Source organism: Pteropus medius, unplaced genomic scaffold, assembly GCF_902729225.1.
Source record: "Pteropus medius unplaced genomic scaffold, Ma_sr-lr_union100, whole genome shotgun sequence".
In the NCBI taxonomy this organism is placed as follows: Eukaryota; Metazoa; Chordata; class Mammalia; order Chiroptera; family Pteropodidae; genus Pteropus; species Pteropus medius.
The window spans coordinates 364,041-381,518 of record NW_024350326.1 but is presented as its reverse complement, the minus strand read 5'-3'; the positions used below and the strand labels follow the sequence as shown (position 1 = coordinate 381,518).

The 17,478-nt window shown below is 46.7% G+C and overlaps 1 protein-coding gene across 2 annotated transcripts in view; it reads right to left on the bottom strand.

Moving 5' to 3' along the window:
• Positions 1-17,478, bottom strand: part of SIGLEC5 (sialic acid binding Ig like lectin 5) — a 45,168-nt gene that overhangs the window by 13,360 nt on the left and 14,330 nt on the right. The window contains exons 4-9 of one of the 2 annotated variants that reach the window (XM_039839487.1): positions 12,154-12,227; positions 11,707-12,075; positions 11,234-11,512; positions 11,026-11,070; positions 9,515-9,772; positions 9,273-9,408 (exon numbers count right to left, since the gene is read on the bottom strand). In XM_039839487.1, coding sequence (XP_039695421.1) covers positions 9,273-9,408; positions 9,515-9,772; positions 11,026-11,070; positions 11,234-11,512; positions 11,707-12,075; positions 12,154-12,227 — 1,161 coding nt within the window. Of the gene's footprint in view, positions 1-3,543; positions 3,658-9,272; positions 9,409-9,514; positions 9,773-11,025; positions 11,071-11,233; positions 11,513-11,706; positions 12,076-12,153; positions 12,228-17,478 lie in introns of those variants that run through there. The other variant, XM_039839489.1, reaches the window with a different exon arrangement.

Below are 17,478 nucleotides of genomic sequence, written 5' to 3'. Positions count from 1 at the left end.
CCCCCAACTCGGGCCCCACCCAAGCCACATCCAGGTCTGTCCTCACTTACTCAGATACCCCCTGCTGAGCAGCATCTACAGTCGCACTGGTGGCACCTGGTCTCGGTTTCTGGTGTGACCTTCTGAGGCAACTATAAGCCCAGCATCTGTGGGTTCTTTGCTGAATCTTACCAGGTGGCCCTGGAGGGACACAGTCTGGGGCTAAACTCAGCCTGCAGCTGAACCCCTCTCAGAACTCTGCCACTGGACACCTACTACACAAAGCCATGCTAATAACCGGGAGACTTAGGAGCTTTGCTTAGTACATAGAAACAGACACAGAAAGGCAGCCAAAATAGGAAGACAAAGAAGCAGAAACCATATGACAGAACAGAACAGAGATCCACGAATAATGGAGTTGAGCAATCTATCAGATGCAGAGTTCAAAACACTAGTTATAAAGATGCTCAGTGAACTTATGGGTAGTGTAGGTGAATTCAGCGAGAACTACAACAAACAGATAAAATAAATAAATAAAAATGGAAATGGAAGCTATAGAAGGGAACCAGTTAGATGTGAACACATTATCTGAGATGAAGAATACATCAGAAGGAATCAACAGAGTGGATAAAAATGAGTATCAAACCACCAATATAGAGGATATGAAAGCCAAGGACGCTCAATCAGAACGGCAAGAAAAAAGAAGCCAAGGCTATAATAATAATTTAAGGAGCCTGTGAGACACAATTAAATGTACCCCTGTGTCCTAGGGGTACCTGAAGGAAAACAGGACGATGAAGAGCTATTTGAAGAAATAATAATGGAAAACTTCCCTCATCTGGTGAAGGAAATAGACATACAACCCCAGGGAGCTCAGAGAGTCCCAAGAAAGAGGACCCCAAAGAGGGCCACGGTAAGACACATTGTAATTAAATTCCAAAGATCAAGTACAAAGAGAGGATCTTAAAAGCAGCAAGAGAAAAGCAGTTAGTGACCTACAAGGGAACACTCATAAGACTGGCAGCTGACTTCTCAAAAGAAACTCTGCAGAACAGAAGGGCTTGCCACAAAATATTCGATGTGATGAAAACCCAGCATCTGCAAGCAAGAATACTTCATCCGGCAAAGCTATCATTTAAAGTCAAAAGACAGATAAAGAGCTTCTCGGACAAAAATAAGCTAAAGGAATTTATCACCACCAAGGCAGTATTACAAGATATGCTGGAGGGACTTCTTTGAGAAGAAAAAACGTATATCAAAAACAGGAATAAAGAATGATGATAACTCCATTCCTATCAATAAGTACCTCAAATGGAAAAGAATTAAGTGCTCCAACCAAAAGATAAAGTGGTTGAATGGATCAGAAAACAAGACTCCTACATATGCTGCCTACAAGAGACTCATCTCAAATTAAAGACGCGCACAAACCAAAGGGAAGGGATGGAAAATGATAGTGCCTTGGTGGACCTAGAGGGTACCGCGCTGAATGAAATGGGCTGGTAGAGAAAGACAAATATCTCATAATTTCACATATATGTGGAACCTAAAGAACAAAATAAACAATAACAACAAAACGGAAACAAATGTATAGATACAGAGAATATTTTAAGGGCTACTAGATGAGAAAGATGTTCTGGAGGATGGCCAAAAAAGGCAAAGGGATTAAGAAGTACAAATCTATAGTTACAAAATAGATACAGAGATATAAAGTGTAGTATAAGGAAAATAGTTAATAATGCTGTAATAAGTATGTAAGGGGGAAATGGGGTACAAGATTTAGTGGGGTGACCACTTCGTGAGTTACATAGATTTCTAAACACTATGCCTTACACTATGCCAGCTATAATTGAAAATAAACCCATTGAATGGTATAATGTAAATAGCAGCAACTAATTATCTTCTATATTTCAATAAAGCCAGAAAAAGGAAAAAGAAAAAAATTCCCACTGCTGAAATACATAGTGTGGCTTCTAGGTTTGGGATTGGCCCTTGACCGATTCTATCTCAAGAGACGAGGAAAAAATGAGCACTGGGGGATTTCAAAACCCTTCATGATAAAACTCACAGCCAACTAAAAGTAAAGGATATTTCCCTCGCAGGATAACGGGTGTCTTCAGCAAACATCACACCTAACGCAGCAGCATCAGGTACTGGTCTCGACCGGAAATAACAGTAAGTAAAAGGTCTGAAAATTGAAAAAAAAAAAAACAAAATGGTATTCTTTTCATAAATGATTGTATACATAGAAAAATCCAAAAATATATACAAATCCACTTGGCGGCTTCATAAGCTTCATTGCTGGAGGCAAAATCAAATTACAAAAATCACCTGCATTTCTATGTCACAGTAATAAACAAAAAAGAGGATGTTATAAAAGATGCCATTGACAATAGTATCAAAAATTTTGATTTTCCTGGAATATATTTAGAGATGTATATATAAAATAGAATACGTACTTCCTCAACGGAGGAAATTAGAAATCTATATTGAAGGACTTTAAAGATGTAAAGAAATTGAAAAATATGCGTTTTAATGGGTTGGAAAACACTACTGTACATTTATCAAGTCTATCCTAATTAATCTGCAGAATTAAAGCAATGCATCACCCAATCTCCCAAATGATTTGTAGAACTCGATACCTCAATTGTAAAATCTGTATTGAAGTAGAAATTTCAAAGGATAGCTACGCCGATCGTGAAGACGAACAATGTGTGCGGACTGGCTCTGTAAGACATTGAGATATATGACGACTACAGGAAATAAGATGGGATTGACACAGGGCAGACCACGAGAATGGAATATGGCACCTAGAAATACGGCACACCTCAACCACAGGAAACACGATCCGTGATAGAGGAAGTGATACGAACAAGTAACAAAAAGATAGACCTTTCAATAACGTGTGTGGGCCACTAGGGATCTCGATGAAATAGCAGCCCTGGCTCAGACGATGCACGAAAATCAAGGATTATTGTTTTATGAAGACAAACAATAGAGGTGTTAGGAGATCATAGAGCACGAGATCTCCGTGAACTTAAGGCAGGGAAGGTGTTCTGAACAAGACGTAGGGTAGCACTATTTATAAAGAGAACACAGAAAATAGTGTCTGTGCTAAAATTAAGGACGCTTTATAGAAGACGCCAGAAAAGAGTTCTAAATCATCAGCCTCCAAGTCAGAGAAGACATTTACAACACAAAGGAGCATCAACGTGTCAGTCTCCAGAAGAATTTCTACCAACACTAAGAAAAAGAAAATAAAGGAAAACAGGCTCACCGGAGCAGGCGCCTCTGAAAAGACAGCATCCGACAAGCCAGTGAACAAAGGAAAAGCTGCTCCACAGCCTTAGAGACCAGGACGGTGCACATTAAAACCATAATGAGATCCTATTCCATTCGCTCCAAGCTGGCAAATATGCAAGTGTCTGAAAACACGGTGTTAGAGAAAGTGCGGAGCAGTCGTTGTTGAAATCGACCCCAGTCAAGTGCTTCAGAGGAAGAAAAGCATTGTCGAAGAAACGGACGTGGGATTCCAGCACAGCCCAGCAACCCCACTCCTAGACTTACGTTCCGGAGCAGTGCCGTCCACTCCGGTGACCAATCACGTGTGGCAGTTGACCCCTTGACAGGTGACCACAGGATGTGTGCTGTGACGGGCTATAAGATGGGCTGCCAGGGTCAAACACGCACCAGGATTTGAAGACCTCCTGCAAGCAAAGGAATGTCAACTCTCTGTGTTAGTGTCCTCGGGCCAATTAAAGGGGGCTGGGGGCCATTTCTCCCTCACCGCCAATAAAGAATTCAACTCAGTCATGGCACTCTACCTAGAGATGGCAGCAGAGTCCACAGGTTAAGGGTCAGGTCCTAAACCTGACCCTCCTGCACCCAACCACTTCAAACGCCAGCCACAAATCCAGGTTGTCACCTGTGCTTCTGGCCATACACCAGAGGTTCCCGAGACGTCATCCCCATGGTGTAGGTTTGCCGGAGCGGCTCACAGAACTCAAGAGATGATGTGACTTACTAGGCCACTGGTTTAACTTAAAAAGATATAATTCAGGAACACCCGATGGAAGACATGTTTAGGGCCAGGTGGGGGGCGGGGCGTGGGGCTTCCATGGCCTCTCCAAGGTCATCACTCTCCTAACACCTCCACGTGTCCGCCAACCCAGAAGCCCTCCGAACCCTGCCCTTCTGGGTTTTTGTGGAAGCTCCCTTACATAGTCAGGATTCGAGAAATCAATAGACACTTGGTGATCGAGTCGACCCCAGTTCCTCCTCCCACTCCTGGTTTCCTCTGGCCTCCCTCCCAGCTGACAGGAGAGCAGCTCTCAGGCTAGAGGTTCCAGGTGTTCCCCAAGATGACCTCATTCCCCTAAGCCCACGACCCGTCCTGTCTGCCAGGAGGGAGGAACAGATGGGGTGTGTGACAGGAGGGGAAGCTGCAACCGGAAGCCACAAGGTATAGGCAGAAGGGCAGAAAATTAATTTCCCCACACCCTGGACCAGACAAGATGGGCCCAAGGGCAGAAAAGCTGGGCTGGCTCGCCTCGGGGGCACAATGCCCATCTTAATAAAAGTGAAATAAGGCATACTAAGGATTTGAGAGAAGCGACCATTTTCATATTCAAGGGCTACTGAGTTCATCTCAAACAGAGGTGTGTGTGTGTGTTTCCCCAAACTGATGATAATGTTTTGTTGTTGTTGGAGTGAAATTTAAATGCCGTAAAATGACTAATGATCATCTTGGATGTGTAAACTTTTGGAGCCTTTTATCACGACGCTTGCCCCATCATTTCCTCTACACCTGGCCGACCGCACACCTTTACCGTACCTGCCTTGCCTCGTAGACGTCCGATTTGGGAGTTCCTGGAAGGATGAATGATCGCACTGATGCACCAAACAACGCTACAGGACAAAGGGTGCCTCTTTAATTCGACTTCTCAGTCAAGGTCCAGCTCACCCAAAGCCTGGATGGAAACGAAAGCCATGACCACCCTCTGCTGGTCAAGGAGCAATTAATCTAAGGAGAGGACTGAATTCACTGCTCAGGGTCATTACAGGTTGGGCCCAGAACCATGAGCTAGATCGCAGCCTGTCTCAGAATCCCAGGGGTGGGACAATGTGTAGAGCTTGAGGAAATGCAGGCGCCCTGTCCCCTTTTCCTAGAGGAAAGGGGTAGCAGGCAACTCCAGCTCGACTCCCTGCGTGAACACTACACCCTCATCCCTTTTACACAGTCCACCTAACAGCATTTGCAAAAGACAGTAAGAAAAATTTTAAAGCAGCCAGATACTTTTTACAACACAAATAGCCCACTTCCACAGAGTGACGATAACGACCGAGGTGACATCTCACAAGAAACCATAAGTCAGAAGACAATGGAGTGGTATCTTTCAAGGGATTTTAAAAACCCGTTCACAGCCAGAATTCCACGCCCAGACAAAACACAAATAAAAATTAAATTGAAATAATATTTCAGGATAAAATAAGCAAGGGGACTTGAATTCCGGTAGACTTATATTATACAAACACCGAAGCAAATTCTTCTGGCTGAAGGAAAACGGTGGCTTTTTTGAACGTATTTAATAATGGCAAAATATATAGAACATACCATTTACCGTCTTTACCATTGTCAAGTATACGGCTCAATAGTGTTAAGAACAGTCCCATTGTTGTGTGACAGCCCCAGAATGTTTTCTTCTTGTAAAACTGAAACTCTACCCATTAAACAACCACTTCTTATCCGGCCCCTCCCCCAGGAACCCATCATTCTACTTTTAATTTCTATGAATCGACTACCTTGGATACTTCCTGAAAGTGGTATCAGTTTTTGTACTTTGTGACCAGCTTATTTCACGAAGTCCTCAAGGCTGAAACAGGACTTCCTTTCTTTTTATGACTGAATAATATTCTGTTGCATGTGCTATACACTGAACTTTCGGGGGGTGTCAGGGGTAAAATGCTATAGACCGAATATTTATGCCCTTCAAATAAATATGTTGAAATCTTAACCCCCGAGGGGATGGTATTAGCAGATGGGGCCTCCGAGAAGCCTGAGAGCTTCCTCTCCCTTTCCACCATGAGAAAACACAACGGGAAGGAGGCCACGTGCCACGCGAACTCAGTCATGAATCTGACCACGCTGGCACCCTGACCTTGGACTTCCAGCCTCCGGAACTGTGAGCAATACATTTCCGCTACTTAGAAGCCACTCGATCTATGGTATTTTATGCAGACATCCTGAACGGACTAAGACAGAGCACACTTTGTTCATCCATGTATCCCTCATGGCCTCTTGGGTTGCTTCCAACTCCTGACCATTGTGAATAAAGCTGCTATAAACAGGGGTGTGCGAATCTCTCTCGGGATCTTACTTCCAGTTCTTTTGGATATGTACCCAGAAGTGGGATTGTTAGGTCATGCGGTAGTTTCGTTTTTTATTTTCTGAGAAGCTGCCAGATGTTTTCTCTAGCAGGTGCGCCATTTTACAATCCCACAAAATGTTCACATTGGTTCCATGTGTTCCACATCCTCACCGGCACTTGTTATTTTCTGTTGTTTGGGTTTTTATTGTAACCACCCTAAAGGGTGTGAGGTGATATCTCAGCATGGTTTTCATTTGCATTTCTCTAAGGATCACTGATGTCGAGTATCCTTTTTATTATGTCCGTTGGCCATCGTTATATCATCTTTGGAGAAATATCGATTCGAGTCCTTTGACCATTGTTAAATTGGGGTTATTTGGTTTTTTTATGTTCACTTGTACTTCTTTATATTTTCTGGATATTAACACCTTGTTGGATACATTTTTTCTACCATTCGGTAGGTTTCCCTGGCAATCTGTTGATTCTGTCCTTCCGTGCACAGAAACTTTTGAGTTTCATGTAGTCTCATCTATTTTTGCTTTCGTTGTCTGTCCTTTTCGTGTAAATGTCCAGAAAATTATTGCCAAATCTAATTTCATAAGGCTTTCCCCCCACCCCCGCCCGTATTCTCTTAAAAGAGTTTTATAGTTTTTGGTCTTATGTTTAGGTCTTTAATACATTTTGAGTTGTTTTGTATAAAGGAAAATGGTTTTGTGATGGAAACCTAGAACTGAATAAAAGAATCGTAACTGTGAGGGTAATTTTCCAAAACATTTATTGTTTAAATGCTGTATGTTCCCGCATGTGAAATTTAAAATAGATGACCTCAAAAGAAACAGAGAGTAGAATGGTGGCTCCCAGGGACACAGAGAGATGGTCGTCAAGGGTTCATTCTTCCAGTTGTGAGATGAATAAGTTCTGGGATCCGGTCTGACGTACAGCATGGTGACGATATTTAACACTGTTTTATCATATACTTGAACGTTGTAAAGAGAGTAGCTCTCTAATGTTATAAGCATAAAGTGATAATTATGCGAGAGGGTAGAAGTGTTAACTAACCTGATTGTGTCGTTTCACAATATATATGTATAACAAATCATCGCATCTTATACCTTCCGTTTACATGTTTATGTATCAATATCTCAATAAATCTGGGGAAAACTCGCTTAATTATAAGGTTCGGTGAAGTTTATCACATTAACGGATATAAGATATATGACAATAATTATACAAATGGTGAGAGGAAGGTATATGTACCTGAAGTATTGAAATTTTTTCCATTATTCAAGAATAGATAAAAATGCCAATGGAAGAACAATTGCAATATATCAAGGATGTATATTTTAATAACTAGGCAACTACGAAAAGTAATAAAAATTGCTTAAACAAAAGTGAATAGAGAACAATGGATTAATAGAAGACATGAGATTAATCCAAAACAAACCAAAAAAGTTTAAGTAAAAAAAAAAAGAAAGAAAGAAAAAGAAACAGGACCGATCGACTACAACTAGAAATAGAATTGACTCACATCCAATTATATCACTAATTAGATTATCAGTAATAAGACAAAACAATCCAAACAATATAGATTGCCAGACTCGATTTTCAGAAAGAACATGAGCCATTTGAGAGACATTCTTTAACCATGAGAACACAAAGTGATCGAAAACGAAATAATGGAAAAGGAAATGACATGCAGACGGGAACCTAAAATACTTATCACGATATCCGTGAGAAGTATGTCTAAAGAGAAAGTTCAGTTCAGCAAGAATATATAACAAGTCTAAATTTATATACACCTAATAACAGTTTCAGAATATACAAAATACAAGTTGATGGACCTATCTCCCTCAGTTATTAGTAGAACAGGCAAAAAATAAAATAAAATCAGTTATGGATAGGAAAGATTTGAACACAATAAGGCAACTTGACCTAACTTAGAGATATAAAACACCACGCCCAAGACTGCAAAATAGACATTTTTTTCTCACAAAAGTAGACGGCAGGGATAACAAAGGTAAAGCAGAAGGCCATAAAATTGAAACAGAAAAGCTGTTTGAAAACAACGAATGCATATTCTTGTACTTTAAAAATATCAATCAAGGAGATAAACGCCTAACGAGATTTACAAGATCGGATGAGAAGATGCAAATGATCAATATGGTGAGGAAAGAGGTGACATCACTACCTACCCAACATGCAGTGAAAGGGCAGTAAGGCACCTCCATGCACAGATGTAACAACTGAGATAAATGCAGCAATTTCAGGAAAACCACCAACTACAGTCTGTTTCTTCTAAAGATAAATATAAACTTACCATATGGCCCAGTCGTCTCACTCCTAGGAAGATTCGTACATGAGTGTTTGTAGCGGCATTACTCACAGCCATCAAAAAAATGAAACGACCCAAACGTCCTTCGTGGGTAAGTGGATAAAGAAACGTGGTGCTTCTACACAACGGAACACTACTTGGCGATACAAAGAAATGAACTATTGTCAATCTCAAAGGCTGTGCTGAGTGAAAGAAGTCGGTCTCAAAAAGTTACTCAGCGCGTGACTCCATTTATATGACATTCTCAAAGAGCTGGAACTCTTGGTTACGCAGGACACATGGATGGTTGCCGGGGGTTAGTGCTCGTTGGAACGTGTAACCAAGGTAGAGAACAAGGGAATATTTGGCACAATGGAATTATTCTGTATTCTAATTTTGGTGCTGTTGATTAAACAAATCCTCGAGAAGGAGGGAGACTCAGTCAGGATCTCGGCCCTGTTCTCTGGGCATCTCCACACCTGCAGAACCAGCACAGCCTCAGCTCAGAGTCTGCTGGCCGCTGTAACTGTAACTCCAGGCAGGCCGGGACAGCTCAGCCCCACCTGGAACCCAGGGGCCAAGAGCCAGACTTCTCTGGAGAGGGCGGACCTGCTCACCTGGTGTAGTAGATCCAGGTGAGGCCATAGGTGAGGAGGAAGCCAGCCCCCATGAGGGACCCTCTGATCACGGTGAGGACCACGGGCCAGGAGCCCTGCTGCTCCTCAGGCTCGCATCTGCAGGGAGTGGGGCTTCCTGGGGAAGAGCAGAGGCTGGTGAAGTCGTGTCCCCAGGGACCAGTCCCTCCCATGGCCCCAACACTGACCTGGGTGCCCTCCCCAGCACCTGTCCTGCAACTCACTCTGCACAGAGAGGCTGAGGGAAGTGTTTTGGGAGCCCAGCGGGTGCTGAGCCCAGCAGGTGAACTTCCCTCCGTCTGCAGCCCCTACATGGGGCAGCTCCAGGACCCCTGGTGCGGAGGGCTGGGAGGGGCTCAGGGCTTTTCCGTCCTGGGACCAGCTCAGTGTGGCAGGGGGGTTGCTGTCAGCCTCGCAGACCAGGCACAGGAACTGGCCTTCCGGGACAAGCAGTGGCAAGTGGCTGCTCACGGTCTTCAGGGCTGGGTGGGAGGGACACGGCAGGTGGGTTAAGGAGCAGTGACCCTGGCGGTCAGGTCAGGCTACCAGAAGGAAGGGGGCTGAGCTGAGGTGGGACGGTTGAGAATCTGCGGGCAGCTCGGGTGATGTGCCAGGAACTGAGTGAGGGGAAGTGCGCCCACATCCGCAAACTGGCGGGGTTACCAGGAGCACCGAAGACTCGATGATGGTGGGAGAGAAGGCAGGGTCAGAAATCTGGGGGCCTTGGGCACCAGGCTGAGGGCATCGGCGTTTGCTCAGGGAATTCCTGGAAAGCAGGAGTTGACTCTTACTAGGGGAGACACACAGTCATCACCGATCTAGAAAATCCTCCTGGGACCAAATGCGGCTGGATGGGAGGGATTGGGCAGGAGGCAGGGAGGCCAGAGGGGAGGCTGAGGCCATGGACCAGGCTTGGGGCAAGCCTGCAGCTGGGACACGATTCAATGGGGAATGGAAATGTGGACTTTCCGACACTTGCTGCCTCATGTGGTGCAGCCTGGGAGAAAGGAAGCCTCCGAGATTGATGTGCAGACGACGCCCGGCCCAAGCAGAGGGAGGGGGCTGCGCAGTTGAGAGACACTGGGAGAGGAAGCCACGTGTGCAAGTCCGTGGTAGGCATCGGGGTGGGGTCAGCACAGGGACGGGATCACTGACAGAGACAAAGGAGGGGGGAGCACACCCACGAAAGTGGAGAGGTTCAAATGGGGTCCCGGTGGAGCTATGGGAGTGGGAACACTGAAGGCTCCTGGAGGAGATGATCAGGTCGAGATGAAGGAGGGCGCTTATCAGAAGAGGGCAGACAGGAATTCCAGAAAAGGGAGCAGACCCTGGAGCTGTCAACATCGCAGACACAGAAAGCGATGGTAGCTGCCAGGGGCTGGGTCTGGAGAGAGGGAAGGTGAGGTTGCTGTCTGATGGCCTCAGAGTTTCAGTTCCGCAAGATGGAAGGAACCCTGCCCGGGGCTCCGCAGCTCTGCAAACGTGTGAACCCGCCCTGCTGTCCCCTTAAACCTGGCGAAGCCAGTACATTGCATGTATGTGTGACTTCCCGCCAGGAAAAATAAACTGGGAAACTAGAGGAAAGGACAGGGAGCAGCGAGGGGCAATCTGGAACTGTCATGTTGGACGCTGATGAGAGGGTGCTGCGGGGTGAGTGGGGAGCGTCTCCCCGATCCCTGCGCTGGCAGGTGCCCCGCTCCCCTCACAGCCCCAGAGAAGAGGAGACCTTTCCCACCTGTGCAGTTTCCCTGGGAGAAGCGGACGGTCAACGCTGGGGCATCTGGGAAGGAAAGATGTGGTGAGACCGCGGGCTGTGGCCCTTGGCCTAGGAGCCCCCTAAGGGGAAGGGATGAGACTTGCTTCCCCAGTCTCCTCCAGGAAAGGGGTCCCTGGTCTGGAGCCCTATTCTGGCCCCTGGGGACCAGCCATCCCTCCAAACTCACAGGAGACATTGAGCCTGACGGTTCTCTCTGTGATCACCCGATTTCCTTGGCGTTTGATCTGACAGGTGAGATCGGTGCCGTGGTCCGTGGGCTTTGGGGTGAGGGTGAGCACGGAGGAGTTGCTGAGGCTCTGGGGCTTCACAGAGTCTAGAGCGGCCCCAGCCCAGGAGAAGCTGAGACTCCCGCCTCCACAGTACCCTGGCAGGCTGCAGGTCAGGCGCGTGGGGCGGCCAGACTCCAGGCCCTCTGGTATGCGGATGTCTGGCTTCTCTGTCAGGACTGAGGAGCAGACAGGGAGGTGCCTGGGCCCCAGGGGGCGGAGACCCATGCCTCAGGGCCCGAGTTCACCCCAGGTCCCGCGTCTCTTCCCACCATCCCAGCCCCAAGTCCTGGACAACGGCTGTTCCAGTGTCCCGTCCCTGTTCTGACACGGGGTCCCACATTCCAGGTCCTCTCCTGGGCCCCTGTCGTACCTGTCACCTGCAAATCCAGCATCTTATCCTGGTAATTATGGTTCATGTATCCTTTCTCCACTCGGAAGTAGTAGTTTCCTGTGTCACTCCTCCTGGCGTGTCTGATGCCCAGAGAACAGTCGTTGGTCATGGGGTTCCCAAGGAGGCGGAATCGGCCCTCGGTCTCCACAGATACTACTCTGTTTGGGTTGTTCGTGGCCACAAGATTGTCGCGGCGTGCACCATACCAGTACACGTAGAGTTCGGCAGGGGGATGCCACACACTCCAGGAGTAGGAGAAGGAGCAGGGCAAGAAGACACACAGACCCTCCTGCACTCTCACTGACTTCTGCACTCGGAGCTCGAACCCGGAATTGTCCTGAAGGGACCCTGTGGGGACACAGAGGCTCAGCTGCAGCTCCGGCCCCTCCCCCGTCCGTGCCCGGGCCTCCCCCTCGCCCCACTCACCTCCCCACAGCAGGGGCAGCAGCAGCAGGGGCACCATGTCTGCGTCTGACAGGGCAGAGCCTGAGTCTAGGTCCTTGTGTCAAGGAAGGAAACGTGCAGAGTGTGTGCTGGGGCCGAGGACTCCCGGACAGGAAGCAAAGGCTGAGAGAGCTGTGGCCACGCCTGGAAGGGGAACTTGGGCTTCACAGCCATGGGAGTGATTTGGGAAATAAGACACATCATTTTGCAAATGCGTACCCCGAACTAGTGAGGCAGCAAAAGGCTTGTCTAGGACTATAAGGCCCCTTTGCTGCAGCCCTTTCGTCTATACCAAGTCTACACGGGGGAGGGAACACCACCTGGCCAGCTCCCTGGGGATCAGAGCCTCTAGGCCCTCAGAGAGGCCAAGACCAAATCCATTATCACATCATGGGGGCCGCGCTGAGAGGAGTCCAGCGGCGTGTCCAGGTGGCAGACGTCTGCCCCTCTGTCTGGAGAGAAGTTAGGCTCTCAGGGACAAACACATCAGGTGCCTTGTGATCCCCAGCAGTGATGCTGGAGTCTCCTGACCTTTTGCAGTCGGGTCCCAATTCTCATCTCTCATCCCAGGTGGCCTCAGACTCTGGCCCTGGCACTGATGCCCAGAAGAGGCCTGAGAGCCGGCCGTTTGGAGTGTGGAAGTTGAGGGCATGGAGTGACCAGGTCGGAAGCCAGGCACCTACCTACCAGCACCTCACCTATCACCTGTTCCACTTTACCAAAGCTATTTAGCCTCTCTGTGCCTCAGTTTGCTCATCTAAAAAATAGGGACCCTACTAGAAATGCTGCGTGAGGTTTGAAGGAGTTCATAAGCGTCAAAAGCGCAGGGGACAGTGCCTGGTACTGAGTAATCGCTCATTCAACTAATACTTCATGAACACCTGCTATGTGCCAGGCTTTGCTTTAGGGGCTGGAGATGTAGCAAAGGGCAAGTTCTTGGGGTGGAAAAAGTGAGTGAAAAACTCTAATTGGAGAGGTAGAAAAAATGGCGTAGGTGAGAGAGGCTTTGTTCGTCTCTCTTGGGACCACATCAAAGTTGTGACAGAAACACAGAGCAAATAGCAAGGAAAGTTGCCTAGGATTTAGATAGACAGAAGCCCTACAACCACAGCGAGAAATAAGAAACAGCCTGTTGACGCCTCTTAAAGGGGCCGCGACCGCAAGCAGACTTGAGTGGTGATGGACTGCTTGCTCTGAGCACCAGCACCAGGTTGGCTGCTGGTCGGTGGGGAGGGCATCAGGGACTTACAGGGGGACACTAAATTGTCAGACCTAGGGCCAGAGGTGAGGCTCTCTCCCAGGAAGAAGTGCTGGCGATATCCATCGTTCCCTCCCCGCTCCCAGTGCGCAGACGCAGCATTGCCTTAGCTGAGACATCATCAAACTGGGTAACAGAGGTCGCTCCACCCAGAGAATTCCCTGAATCCCCAACTCCCCCAACTCCCCCAACTCGCGGCTCCACCCAAGCCACATATAGGTATATCCTCGGTGAGTCAGGTGCTCCTTGCTGAGCAGCACCTAGACTCACACTGGAGGCAGCTGGCCTCAGTTTCTGGTGTGGCCTTTTGAGGCAACTATAAGCACAGCATCTGTGGACTGCTTGCTGAATCTTACCAGGTGGTCCCGGAGGGACTCAGGCTGGAGCTAAACTTGAACCCCTCTCAGGACTGTGCCACTGGACACCTACTACACATAGCTGTGTTATAAAGATGCTCGGTGGGTCCCTCTCACTCTCTGCCTCTGAGAGGAGACCGCACTCTGTCTGTGGAGTGTTACCCCTTTTCTAATAAACTTTCTTTCTGACTCTTAAAAAAAAAAGAAGGAAGATGCTCAGTGAACTTAGTGGAAGTACAGACGAATTCAGTGAGAACTTTAACAAAGAGATTTAAAAAAACATAAAAATGGAAATGGAAGTTATCGAAGGGAACCGGTCAGAAATGAAGAACACATCTGAGACGAAGAGTATAATGGATGGAATCAACAGAGTGAATAAAAAAGAGGACTGAACCACTGAAGATGAGGAAGCCAAGGACACTCAATCAGAACGGCAAGAAAAAAGAAGTTAAGGCTATAATAATAATTTAAGGAGCCTGTGGGACACAATGAAATGTAAAGATATCTGTGACACAGGGGTCCCTGAAGGAAAACAGGATGTTGAAGAGCTATTTGAAGAAATAATGATGGGAAACTTTCCTAACCTGATGAAGAAAATAGACGTACAACCCCAGGAAGCTCAGAGAGTCCCAAGAAAGAGGAACCCAAAGAGGCCCACAGCAAGACACATCATAATTAAAATGTCAAAGGTTAAATACGAAGAGAATCTTAAAAGCAGCAAGAGAAAAGCAGTTAGTGACCTACAAGGGAGCATCCATAAGACTGTCAGCTGATTTCTCAAAAGAAACTCTGCAGGACAGAAGGGCTTGCCACAAAATATTCGATGTGATGAAACCCAGGATCTGCAAGCAAGAATACTCTATCCGGCAAAGCTACCATTTAAAGTCGAAAGATAGAGAAAGAGCTTCTCGGACAAAAATAAGCTAAAGGAATTTATCACCGAGCCAGTATTACAGGAAATGTTGGAGGGACTTCTTTAAGAAGAAAACACATGTATCAAAAACAGGAATAAAGGAATGTGGTAATAACTACATTTCTATCAGCAAATACCTCAAATGGAAAAGAATTAAGTGCTCCAACCAAAAGACAGAGTGGCTGAATGGATAAGCAAACAAGACCCGTATATATGCTGCCTACGAGAGACTCACCTCAGATTAGAAGACACACAGACTGAAAGGAAGGGGATAAAAAAAGATATTGCCCTGATGGACCTAGAGGGTATTGTGCTGAATGAGATGGGTCGGATAGAGAAAGACAAATATCTCATGATTTCATACATGTGGAATCTAAAGAATAAAATAAAAAGAATAAAATAAGCAACAAGAACAACGAAGCGGAAATAAACTCATAGATACAGAGAATATTTTGAGGGCTACTAGATGGGAGGCGGGGTCAAAGGGGACAGCAAAGGAAAAAGGCAAAGGGATTAAGATAAATAAATAAAAACTGTAGTCAGAGGACACATATTCAAGAAGAAAATTTAAAAACATGGTCTCTTGGAGAATGACATTTTTTGAGCAAAAGACTAAGAACAGGAAAACAGAAGAGGAATAGTTGAGGACTGCTGGAATTTTAAAAAACATGGCTGGACCGGACACCCTCAGGGCCCAGTATGTAACAAGAGTCTAACTGAGAACAAAGCCGACAGGGGAAGGAAGAGCTGTAGAGTTAGCAAATAAAGTAAGAGGATGTTGGGGACATTGACCAAGCTCAGGAACTCTCTGTGCCTGAAGCCAGTGTCCTCGAGAACTTCTCAATCTGAGCTGACACTTTGCTTTTGTTGTGTTTCATCTTCTCCAACCCAAGCTAGAAAGACCTCGTGTGGGTCTCACACAACCTCTCCCCTAACAACGCGTCCGCGCCCCGTCACCTTCTCTGCCTCGGCCCCTGAAACTGCCAAAAAACCTCCCCGTGAAACATGACTTCGGTTTCAGAATTCACAACTTTTCCGCAGACTTCTGTTGGCTTTGCTCTTGGGAAGCCTCTCGCCATATATTGCTGCGCTGCCCACCATGTAATATCATCTCCCTCCTCCCAAATCGAATCCAGGCACCGTTCGTCAAAAGCACTTGCCGAGCTGTCTGCTTTACTCTTTACACTCGTCTGCTTTACTCATGTACCATAACTGCCTCGTCCTTATAAGGATTTGGTTGGGGGCTCCCCACATGTACTAAACAAAAATCTACGGGCTGTAGCGTGTCCCTCTCTAACTGGTCTTAGAGGAAACTCACCTTGAGAAAGGGAAAGAAACTAAAGGGCAAGGGCTCCCCCTGCCGGACTTGGAGAGCTTAGCATTTTTGACATATTTCAGTCGTTAAGCTACCCACGTTCCCAAAATGTACCCGTGTAAGGCCTAGCCTCCAACAAAACTGTACGAAAGAAAGAAAACTAAAAATGACATTGCAGGAGACCTCTGGTTTCATCTGGGACGTGCAGATTGCTTGGAATAGCACTCTCATTCTTACAAGAAAAAGCTGAATAAACGGGGAATCAATTCTTTTTCTCAGACCCATCAAAGAACTAAGATCACAGAGCAAGCCACCACCCCAAAATCTAGGGAGACTGGAAAATGCAGAATGTTAACCAAGGTCTTTTCCCTTGGCATCTCTGATGCCCAGAGAACAGTCGTTGGTCATGGGGTTCCCAAGGAGGCGGAATCGGCCCTCGGTCACTTGCACGGTAAGTTTGACCATGAGGGGGAGGCTGAATGCAGATTACCAGGAGATTGAGAAACTCCTCTGGGTCTCCGTCTTCGGGGTCCCCACACTTCTGTGCATCTTACCTCCAGGAACCCCACCAGGTTTGCACAGGGAAGAGCCCCTCATAACTCTGGCAGGGTTAGGGATGAGTAATCATTGTGAAATTAGCATAGGACATTTCCCATAACATAAGCCTGCTCTCCAGGGAATCCCTGTACCATAGCCGGTTCCCATCTTGAGGGAGGCATTTCTCTAAATCCAGCACAGTCTAGCCTTCCTGTCTCACCTAAGAGGGGTGGAGAGAAGCTGAAGGTCACGTGCAAGAGCCACACCCCAAAGACACAGGCCCACTTGTGTGGGTCCCAGCCTCGGTAGTGATGCTATCGATTAGGAACACCTGGGCACCCACCTGGCCCTTAATACTTGCAGCCAGCCCCCACAGACATTTCCCTGACCAGAGTCAATGTTGCAGTTCCTAGGATGACCGCAGAACGCACTTCAGCAAAAACCATCAGGAAAATCTGAGGAACAAGATTTATTATTCACAAGTCTCACAAGGCCACACTGCAAGGGACGAAGCATGGAGCTGGGGTCTGCTGGCGAGGGGGCGGGGTAGGGTTTCACGGGTTCACTCTTTATTGACTAATTTAAAGCATAAGAGAATCAGGGTGTCAGAAGGGAGAAGCGGGATCACTCGAGTGGTCAGTTATCTAGGTTACCCCAGATTTTAAAAAAGAGAACTTTGAGGGGCGGGGAGTTAATTCTTTATATGGTTGTTTTGCTAGTAGCTGTGTCTTAGGTTGGCAATGTTTATTCAAGATGAATGTCATTTGAAATGAATGCCCTACCAATCAAAAGCTTAGTGACAGGCACTTCCACTATACTCATTAAGATTTAATCATAACATGTGGTGGGCTAAATAGTGACCTCCAAAGATATACAGGCCCTAATCCCTGTAAATGTGACCTCACGTGGCAAAAGAAATTTTGCAGGC